At 43.4% G+C, this 11,694-nt stretch overlaps 1 protein-coding gene across 1 annotated transcript in view; it reads left to right on the top strand.

Annotated features, from left to right (window-relative positions):
• LOC139161884 (A.superbus venom factor 1-like) overlaps positions 1 to 11,694 on the top strand; it is a 146,679-nt gene that overhangs the window by 99,135 nt on the left and 35,850 nt on the right. Inside the window, exons 29-30 of the mRNA XM_070741578.1 lie at positions 9,171 to 9,334; positions 10,877 to 11,035. Coding sequence (XP_070597679.1) covers positions 9,171 to 9,334; positions 10,877 to 11,035 — 323 coding nt within the window. The remainder of the gene's footprint in view (positions 1 to 9,170; positions 9,335 to 10,876; positions 11,036 to 11,694) is intronic.

Genomic DNA, 11,694 nt, shown 5'->3' with positions numbered 1-11,694 from the left:
GGGGGGCATGCACCCGACATGGTATTCCTCTCTGAGCAATTGAGTAATGATCTGATACTAAGGGGCTTAGAAGTGTTTTGACTTTCCTTGTCATGGTCAGATCATTTTCTACTGAGGCTTAACTTCCTGGCTCCAATCCTTCCCCGCAGGGAGGCAGAACCGATTAGGAGGTTCCGCCCAAGATGCCTGATGGATCCAGAGGGCTTTCAGAGGGCACTTGGGGTTTTTCCAGATACAATTGTCCACAATTCGTCAAAGTCTCTTGCTGAGGCCTGGAACAAGGCTGCAGCAGAGGTTCTTGACCGGATTGCGCTGTTGTGACCTCTCCGCGGCACTAGAGCCCGTAGAGTCCCATGGTTTAACGAGGAGCTCCGGGAGTTGAAACACCAGAAGAGACATCTAGATAAGCGATGGAGGAAGAGTAAGTCAGAATCCGATCGAACACTTGTAAGAGCTCATATTAAGACTTACAAAGTGGCGCTCAAGGCGGCAAGATGTGTGTATCATGTCGCCTTGATTGCATCAACGGAATCTTGCCCAGCTGCTCTGTTTAGGGTGACCCGCTCCCTTCTTAACCAGGGTGGAGTTGGGGAGCCCTTGCAGAGTAGTGCCGAGGATTTTAATACATTTTTCGCTGATAAAATCGCTCGGATCCGGGTGGACCTCGACTCCGATTGGATAGCAGAGTCGACTGACAATGAGTCAGTCGAGGTGACTCAGGCCCATACTTGTCCACCTGTCTGGGAAGAGTTTGATCTGGTGACACCTGATGAAGTGGACAAGGCCATTGGAGCTATGAGTTCCACCACCTGTTTACTGGATCCGTGTCCCTCCTGGCTGGTTTTGGCCAGGAGATTGTCAATGCTTCTTTGGGGAGGGGGTCCTTTCTGGCTCCCTACAAGGAGGCACTTGTGCACCCCCTCCTCAAGAAGCCTTCCCTGGACCCAGCCATACTTAATAACTATCGCCCAGTCTCCAACCTTCCCTTTATGGGGAAGGTTGTTGAGAAGGTGGTGGCGCTCCAGCTCCAGTGGTCCTTGGAAGAAGCTGATTATCTAGGTCCTCAACAGTCAGGTTTCAGGCCCAGTTACAGCATGGAAACTGCTTTGGTCATGTTGATGGATGATCTCTGGCAGGCCCTGGACAGGGGTTTATCCTCTGTCCTGGTGCTCCTTGACCTCTCAGCGGCTTTCGATACCACTGACCATGGTATCCTTCTGCGCCGGCTGGAGGGGTTGGGAGTGGGAGGCACTGTTCTTCAGTGGTTCTCCTCCTACCTCTCTGGTCGGTCGCAGTTGGTGTTAGTGGGGGGTGAGAGGTCGACCGAGGTCTCTCCCTTGTGGGGTGCCTCAGGGGTTGGTCCTCTCCTCCCTGATATTTAATATCTACATCAAACCGCTGGGTGAGATCATCCAAGGGCATGGTGTGAGGTATCATCAGTACGTGGATGATACCCAGCTTTACATCTCCACCCCATGTCCAGTCAATGAAGCAGTGGAAGTGATGTGCCAGTGTCTGGAAGCTGTTCGGGCCTGGATGGGTGTCAACATATTCAAACTCAACCCTGATAAGACAGAGTGGCTGTGGGTTTTGCCTCCCAAGGACAACTCCATCTGTCCGTCTATTACCCGGGGGGGAAATTATTGACCCCCTCAGAGAGGGTCCGCAACTTGGGCATCCTCCTCGATCCATTGCTCACATTAGAGAAACATCTTTCAGCTGTGGCGAGGGGGGTGTTTGCCCAGGTTCGCCTGGTGCCCCAGTTGCAGCACTATCTGGACCGGAAGTCACTGCTCACAGTCACTCATGCCCTCATCACCTCGAGGTTCGACTATTGTAACGCTCTCTACATGGGGCTACCTTTGAAAAGTGTTTGGAAACTTCAGATCGTGCAGAATGCAGCTGCGAGAGCTATCATGGGCTTTCCTAAGTATGCCCATGTCACACCAACACTCCGCAGTCTGCATTGGTTGCCAATCAGTTTCCGGTCACAATTCAAAGTGTTGGTTATGACCTATAAAGCCCTTCATGGCACCAGACCAGGATGTCTGCAAGACCGCCTTCTGCCGCACAAATCCCTGCGGCCGGTTAGGTCCCAGAGTTGGTCTTCTCTGGGTCCCGTCGACTAAACAATGTCATCTGGCAGGACCCAGGGGAAGAGCCTAATCTGTGGCAGCTGCAATCCTCTGGAATCTACTCCCCCCCAGAGATTAGGACTGCCCCTACCCTCCTTGCCTTTCATAACTCCTTAAAACCCACCTCTGTCATCAGGCTTGGGGGAACTGAGACATCCTCCCCTTGCCTATGTAATTTTGTGCATGATATGACTGTGTGTATATTGGGGGGTTTTTGTTTTTTGTTTTTTGGGGGTTTTTTAGACTTTGTAATGTAAAACTGTTATTTTAGATTTTAATTATTAGATTTGTTACCATGTATTGTTTTTATTACTGTTGTGAGCCGCCCCGAGTCTACAGAGAGGGGCGGCATACAAATCTAATAAATAATAATAATAATAATAATAATAATAATAATAATAATAATAATCTCCAAGCAGCTGAGAATGGAATATTAGGAATGCTTCCCAGAACAGCTAGAGTATTTCAAGCTGAGAGAAGTTGCTTCAGTCTTTATGCTTTGCATTTTGCCTTGCTAAAGTTTCATGTATCTAAGCTGGTGTGAATAAATAAACTATTACAGTAGAACCCCGACTTACGAGACTAATTGGTTCCGGAAGGAGGCTCGTAAGTCGGAACGCTCGTATGACGAAACATTGTTTCCCATAGGAAACAATGTAAAGTCAATTAATCCGTGCAACAACAAAAAAAAACCGCTGCCGCCGAACGCGGAAGTTAGCGTTCGGCTTCAGGCGCACGTGTTTTAAAACATGGCAGCCGGCCTGGGGGCTCTGGGGCTTCCCAGGCCAGCTGTGACGTTTTAAAACACGCGCGCCGCTTCGCAGCTGTCTCCTGAAGCCGAACGCGGAAGTTAGCGTTCGGCTTCAGGAGACAGCTGCGAAGCGGCACGCGTGTTTTAAAAGGTTGCAGCCGGCCGGGGGGCTTGCCAGCACCCCCCCGAGCCCCCCAGGCCGGCTGCAACCTTTTAAAACACGCGGGATACGAGCGCCAAGGAGCTGTCTCCTGAAGCTGAACGCGGAAGTTAGCGTTCGGCTTCAGGAGACAGCTCCTTGGCGCTCGTATCCCGAATGTGAGCTCGGGAGGCGAACAAAAATGTCGCTCCCCTCCCAGCTCTTATCTCGAGTAGCTCGTAAGTAGAGCTGCTCGTATGTCGAGGTTCCACTGTATTTCAAGGAGTGGATTTTTAAGAGTCTTGGAGAATTACTATACCCGTGCCCAGAACAAATTGTCAAATCCCCACTGAATCCTTTGGGCAGCCGTTGTGAGATCATGGCCAATTTTCAGAATAATATATTGCTTTTGAACCAGACCATGGCAGATCTCCAAAATCAAATCATTATGTTAGAACAAAATCTTCCCACGGCAGCAGTAGCCCAGGCTCAGCCCATCCAGCTGAGAATAAAGAGCCACTTGGCCCGCCCCCAGGCATTTGATGGAGATCGTGCCAGACTTGTTCCTTTTTTTGAATCAATGCCGGAATTTTATCAGCTCCAGCTCAGCAGATTTTGTCCAGGATGAGATGAAAGTTTCTTTTATTGTGAGTTTATTAATTGGCCCTGCAGCTGACTGGGTATCTCCTTTGTTGAAACGCCAGGCTCCAATTCTACAAAATTATGTAGGGTTCTGCCAGCTGATGCAATGGGAATTTGCTGATGCCATGCAGATATAGAATGCAATCATGCAGCTACACCTATATCTGACTATATCGCTGAATTTTGGAACTTCAGTGTTCCCCTGAACTGGAATGAGGGAGCGCTGATGGAGATGTTCCAAGATGGGCTGTCTACTAAGATCCTGACTGAGATCATGCACACTGCTACTCCTTGTACACTAAATGACTTGTACCAGCTGTGTTTTGAAATTGAAGTCAGAATGTGATCTACCCAGACCCAGCTGAACAGAAAACAAATCCTATTTATGGAAAGCAACAGACCAGTTCTAGCTCCTTGCCAATGAATCCAAGCCAATGCACCCAGCCCCGCACTGAGACGTGTGTTCCAGATGCCCCCAGCAGACCTGGGAAATCGCCCAGCTGTCATAGCCAGAGATGAGCCAATGGACCTCAGCACCACCAGACCTCGCTTGAAAGAAGCTGAGAAAACCAGACGCCAAGCTGAAGGCCTGTGTCTGTACTGTGGGGGACCTGGGCATTTTGCCTTCACCTGTCCCCAGAAGAAATGTGGTGCCACAGTTCCTACTCTGGTCCCAGCCCGTAGCCAGTCTAGTGGAAACATTAGGTCGGGCAGTTTTACAAATGACGACCGAGAACCCTTTTTCCGAGTCTCCAATGCATGAACCACATATGACAAACCTGTGCAGCCTAGGTCCCAGCCCAACTTGCTAGCACTCTGCTGGCTGACATCTTGTGTTCAATGAAAAAGAGGCAGACCAATTACCCCCACATCGACCCTATGACTGTGCCATTGATTTACTACCGAATGCCAAGCTTCCTGGGGAACACCTTTATTCAATGTCGGAAATTGAATTGGCCATGTTAAAAGAATTTTTGTACAAAAACCTGGCCAGGGGTTTCATCTTATTCTCCTGCTCCTCACCTTTGTCTGCCCCAGTACTGTTTGTAAAAAAGAAAACCGGAGATCTATGCCTCTTCTGTGACTATCAGAAATTAAATGCAATCACAGTGCAGAACCGATATCCTCTGCCTTTGATCCCTGAACTCATGGAGCGTCTTCAATCAACAGCCATCTTCATCAAGATCGACTTGTGAGGTGCTTACAACCTGATATGGATCCGGGAAGGTGACAAATGGAAGACCACGTTCAGGTCCTAGTACGTCCACTTTGAATATACCGTCATGTCGTTTGGACTTACCAATGCTCCAGCCATTTTCCAACACTTCATGAATGACATCTTCTGAGATTTATTGACCTATTCATGGTGGTTTACCTTGATGACATTTTGATTTACTCCCCTTCCAGAGAAACCCACCTGCAACACCTGTGACAATTCCTGCAACGCCTAAGAAAAAACCACCTTTATGCCAAGCTGGATAAATGTCAATTTTTTCAGACCTCCATTGAATTCTTGTTATTTTTCCCCAAGGCATCACCATGGACACCAGAAAACATGAGGTCTTGCAAACATGGCAACCCCCATGTCGAGTAGAAGATGTTCAGAGATTTTTAGGATTTGTGAACCTTCATCCCGTGTTTTGCCACCTTGACTGCACCCCTCACCCAATTCCTGACCAAGGGAGTTAAATTTCAATGGGGTGATGCAGAGCAACAAGCGTCCCTGACCCTGAAAAAAGCTTTCATGCAGGAACCTATCCTCCAGTACCCAGACCTTTGTCGTCCCTTTGTAGTGGAGGTTGATGCCTCGGATGTAAGAGTGGGGGCCATGCTCCTTCAAACATGCCACAATGGTGGTCCCTTGTTCCCATGTGTGTGTTATTCCAGAAAACTAAATGCATCCAAGTGCCATTATACCATTTGGGAAAAAGAATTATTTGCAATCAAGACTGCATTCAAGACCTGAAGACACCACCTAGAAGGAGTCTGCCACCAAGTAGAAGTCAGAACTGACCACAAGAACTTGGAATTCCTCCAAACTGCCAGGAAATTAAACCAAAGACAGATCCGCTGGTCCTTTTTCTTCACCAGATTCAACTTCAGAGTCACCTACATGTCCAAGTGGCATAACAAACAAGCCGATTCCTTGACTTGCAAACCAAGCCAAGGGTCCGCAACTTGGGTATCCTCCTCGATCCACAGCTCACATTAGAGAAACATCTTTCAGCTGTGGCGAGGGGGGCGTTTGCCCAGGTTTGCCTGGTGCCCCAGTTGTGGCCCCACCTGGACTGGGAGTCACTGCTTACAGTCACTCATGCCCTCATCACCTCGAGGTTTGACTACTGTAATGCTCTCTACCTGGGGCTACCTTTGAAGAGTGTTCGGAAACTTCAGATCGTGCAGAATGCAGCTGCGAGAGCAATCATGGGCTTTCCCAGATATGCCCATGTCACACCAACGTTCCGTGGTCTGCATTGGTTGCCAATCAGTTTCTGGTCACAATTCAAAGTATTGGTTATGACCTATAAAGCCCTTCATGGCATCGGACCGCACGAATCCCAGCGACCGGTTAGGTCCCACAGGGTTGGCCTTCTCTGGGTCCCGTCGACTAAAAAATGTCATCTGGTGGAACCCAAAGGAAGAGCCTTCTCTGTGGCAGCCCCGACCCTCTGGAATCAATTCCCCACAGAGATTAGGATTGCCCCCACCCTCCTTTCCCTTTACAAACTCCTTAAAACCCACCTCTGCTGTCAGGCATGGGGAAATTGATTCCCCTGGGCCATTTCCGTTTTTTTATATGGTTTGTCTGGGATGTATGACTGTTTTTAAATTAAGAGTTTTAAATTGTTTTTTTAATCATTGGATTTGTACTGTATTTTGTTGTTGGGAACCCAATCTTAGTCTTTTATAATAATAATAATAATAATTATTATTATTATTATTATTATTATTATTATTATTATTATTATTATTCTGTAAAGAAACAGATGAAACAATTGATCACATACTCAGCTGCTGCAAAAAGATTGCACAGACTGACTACAAGCATAGACATGATGCTGTGGCACAGATGATCCACTGGAACTTGTGCCGGAACTACCATTTCCCAGTGGCAAAGAACTGGTGGGATCATAAGCCTGAAAAAGTGGTCGAAAATGAGCAAACAAAACTACTGTGGGACTTCCGACTTCAGACTGACCTAATTCTGAAGCATAACACACCAGACATCCTGATTGTGGAGAAAAAGAAAGTATGGATCATCAACATCGCAATCCCAGGGGACAGCAGAATTGAGGAGAAGCAGCTAGAGAAATTAGTGAAATACGAAGCTCTAAAAATCGAGCTGCAACGACTCTGGCATAAGCCAGTGAAAGTGGTCCCAGAGGTACTTGGCACGCTGGGCGCAGTGACAAAGGATCTCAGCGAACATTTGAAAACCATCGGAATTGACAAAATCTCCATCTGTCAATTGCAAAAGGCCGCTTTACTGGGATCGGCAAAAATAATTCGCCGCTACATCACTCAGTCTTAGATGCTTGGGAAGCGCCCGACTGGTGGTGAAATACGAAATCCAGCATAGTGATCTTGTTTGCTGTGTTGTAATGACATAATAATAATAATAATAATAATAATAATAATAATAATAATAATAATAATAATAATAACAACAACAATAATAATAATAATAATAATAACAACAACAACAATAATAATAATAATAATAATAATAATAATAATAATAATAAAAATAATAATAATAAAAATAATAATAAAAATAATAATAAAAATAATAATAAAAATAATAAATAATAAAAGAATATTGACCTTAAACGGGTATGGTCTGTAGATGGGCTGGCATGCCCACCTGTGGAAAGACAAATTAAAAAAAACAATAGATATTTAATAAGCCTCCAATTAGGAAATCCCTACTAAAATCTTGGTACGACATTAAAAGGAAATACTGTATTAGAATCCCTAAGTGGCTATCAACCATGGAGGCCATCATCTACCCAAGCTGATAGATCCTACAAAAACCCTGAAATACAAAGATATTCTACATACAAATGGAGACTTGAAAGTAGGGAATAACTAGAAACTCAAAACTACAAGATTGATTTGTGGATTTACATGCAAATTAAATCTAGGTACAATAAAGATAAAGAAGTGGCAAGCATAGATATAACTACTAATCCTTTAGACAAAATCCTGACATGACCTGATGATAAAATAATCACAAAGATATACAAACACTTATTAGAATCTGATAAGATGGAAGAAATAGTAAAAGACCCCATGATTGCATGGGCCAAAAATATCAACATAGCATTCATTTACCCGATTGGGAAAAATCCTGGAAAACCAACTGTAAAATAACAACATCTGTAGCATATAAAAAAACCTACTACAAATTATTGTACAGATGGTACTTCCCCCCCCCCCCCTCTAGAGTGGCCAAAATATATCAAAATTGTTGGAAATGTAATAAAGAGATTGGTACCTTCTTCCACTTATGGAGGACTTATCCCAAAGTTAAATGTTTTTGGAATATAATACATAGGTGGCTATTAGAAATTACAAATGAGGAAATCAAATTCACTACAGAAGGTATGCTATTAGGAATCTGGAGTAAAAAATATTCTAAGCAAACCTATTATCTAATGACGCATATAATAACTGCGGCCAGAATATCATATGCTCAAATGTGGAAAAAGGAAAAGATCCCATTGGAAATAACATTATCGATAAAATCTATAAATGTGTAGAGATGGACAAAATGACTACAGAAATTAAGGGAACAAAGGATAAAGAATTTGATAAAATATGGAATAAGTGGTACAAATGGATCCAATATAGAAATAAGATAGAATAATACAATGTGTTAGTGTACATAAAAATAGATATACACATAATTTTGATTTAGACAATAGTCACAGATGAAATTATTATTTAGATGCATAACTATTTTTTTTTCTTTTACCTGCTAGGTCTAACAAAATTTTCATATATTTTTATATTTTTGTCTTATTCACTTTATGTGTGTGTGTGTGTGTGTGTGTGTGCGTGCGTTTGTGTGTGCATGTGTTTACATATTATTCTTTCTTTACTCTATTGAATTGAATATATTGTATAAAGATTGTAAACAAGAAATGTAATGGAAATGGGTATGGTCTGTAAAAGACCATATATTAATTCTTCTTTTATTTTGGAAAAATAAATAAATAAACATTTAAAAATGTGATATGGGCAAAGCAAGGGGCACCTGAAACTGCAACATCACTGAATTCTGGAGCAGTTGACACTTCTGGGTGACCTTCAAGGAGAGAGCACATTGAGGTAGTCCAGCTGGGAAGTGACCTAGACAGGACTGACCATGAGCAAGGCCTCCCAATCCAGGAATGGGCACAATTCCTGCACAAGATAGATCAATGCAAAGTCACCTTCAAAGTAAGTAACAAATATGTTTATCTGTTTGTCTTAATTCTGTTTGTGTGCTTTTTTAAAGAAAGGAATCGTTGGGAAGAATATAATGCTCGCACCTACAACATTGAAGGCACTTCCTATGCCTTGTTGGCCCTGCTGAAAATGAAGAAATTTGAGGAGGCTGGTCCCATAGTCAGATGGCTGACAGATCAGAAATATTATGGGGGAACATATGGACAAACCCAAGTGAGCCTTTGCTTTATTGTCAGATTATAATCTTCTGAAGTCTATTTTAAATTAGACTGCTTAAAGCAAAACAATAGCCTGAATTGTTGCATACTTTGCCTAAGGAAGAGAAGTCAAAGTTTAGACACTATAGCAGTCTTTTAATATTTGAAGTGCTGTCACAGGGAAGAAGTTGTGGATTTATTCTGCATAGTGCCTAAGGATAGGACAAGAAACAGTGAATGGAAGCTTTACAAAGAAAGACCTCCTCACCTCTCCACCACCACCCACACCACCACCCAAGAAGGAGAGTTTTTGGACTGTACAGTACTTTGTATACTACTCAGTTATTAGAACAAGGGGTTGACTAACTCTGGGAGACTTAAAGAAACCACAGGTTTCATTTTAGTCATCCTTAAGCTTTCTTGGGCACAAAATATCCATAGGAGAAAATGTTTTATGCTGAGAAGAGATCAGGGTATATGCTTACATGGTGGATAGAGAATTATTTAACTCTACTTGGTTAGCAGAAAGTGCATGAATCTTTTGATGTGCATGATACCTTTTGTAAGGAATTTTTACCTGAAGATCATCTAGGGCTTATGTCCTTCATCCATGCTGAAATTGAGGGAACCAAGGGAAATCTCATCCATAGACTTGCTATTGTCCTAGATCTGTGATGGTGAATCTTTTTTGGTTCACATTCCAAAAGAGTGTGCACGCTAGTGCGCACGTACGTGCAGACACCTACGCTCCCCATGCCTGCACACAGGCCTTACAATGGACTCCTGAAACCTGGAGATGGTGAAAAATGGCCAAACGGGAGCGAAAGCGACTGAAAAAGGCCCAAAAATCAGCTTGCAAGTATGCGCATGTGTGTTGGAGCTGACCTACAGCACTGCCTCGCGTGCCCTTTGATATGGCTCCACGTTCCACCTGTGGCATGCATGTCATTGATTTGCTATCACAGTCCTAGATAATTTAGTTCTACAGATAAAATACTCTTTAAAGATGTATGTATGTGTATATAAGTCAACCCTCCTCTGTTTGTTTACTCATTCAGTTTGGAGCCCATCTTCTCATTTATGATCAAATGATCTGACAGACAATTGTAAAAATTAGAAATATATTTTGGGTATTTATCGCAAGAAACCCCATCACTATGTTCTTCCCTATGTGTTAAACATTTATTCCTCTGGTATAGTCTGGGGGGGACACAAGGGGACACAATCTGAAGTTAGTTGGGGGAAAGATCAAAAGCAACATGAGAAAATATTATTTTACTGAAAGAGTAGTAGTAGATCCTTGGAACAAACTTCCAGCAGACGTTGTAGATAAATCCACAGTAACTGAATTTAAACATGCCTGGGATAAACATATATCCATCCTAAGATAAAATACAGAAAATAGTATAAGGGCAGACTAGATGGACCAGGAGGTCTTTTTCTGCCGTCAGACTTCTATGTTTCTATGTTTCTATGGTAAAATACATCACTGGATTTTCAGTTCCTTTGTGAGATACTCCAAGAGAAACAATCTTATTTCTTCCTTCTCCCATTCCAGGCAACAGTTATGGTGTTTCAAGCTCTTGCTGAATATGAGATTCAGGTTCCTACCCACAAGAACTTAAACTTAGATATTGTTATTAATCTGCCAGAACGAGAAGCACCTATCAACTACAGAATTGATAGTACCAATGCTCTTCGAGCCCAGACAACAGAGGTACAGTATTTCAGCAAGTTTATTTATTACTCCTTTCATTGAATATAATTATTTTGGAATTTAAAGTTCAAATGCATCTTTTTTCAAGAATGTAAAAAACGATACAGAATTTAGTGAACAATGAAAGAAAACTTAAATCAGTTCTCCCTATTGGAGTTGTGGTAGTTGCAGATTAGCTCATGTTCAAGTATCAGATCGGGGGAGACTGGTTTAAGACTACTTTTTTTTTTTTCCCGGTTCCGGTTGAGTAGCAGGAGGGAGGGAAGAGACTGCTGCTCCGCTGGACTACGGCATTAAGATCAAATATAGGGAAATTTTTCAGTTAATTTTGAAAAACAACAGATAGTTCAGAAGGATTAGACTCCCCCGTTTCGGAGGATCGTGTTACCTTGTGTCTCGGCAGTGCTTTTCTCTTTATTTCCTGCTGTGAGAAAGCTGGGAGCCCCGATCAGCTGGGGCTCGGAAAATGGCGATCGTGACCGAGCTGGCTTGATTCTGCCCTGAATCCACACTTTTAAGAGCATTCTGCAGTGGGGTGAGCTGTATTGTTGCAATTACATTGAGGCTCAACCCGGGGGCTGGCAGAGATAAGAAGAGTGGGGGTTGCCGCCCAGCATTGACTCATACCGACACGGACAGAGGTGGAAAAGGAGAGGTGG

The sequence above is a fragment of the Erythrolamprus reginae genome, chromosome 2, assembly GCF_031021105.1.
Source record: "Erythrolamprus reginae isolate rEryReg1 chromosome 2, rEryReg1.hap1, whole genome shotgun sequence".
Classification (NCBI taxonomy): Eukaryota; Metazoa; Chordata; class Lepidosauria; order Squamata; family Dipsadidae; genus Erythrolamprus; species Erythrolamprus reginae.
The sequence above is the reverse complement of the archived record's forward strand: the minus strand, read 5'-3'. Positions and strand labels throughout refer to the sequence as shown.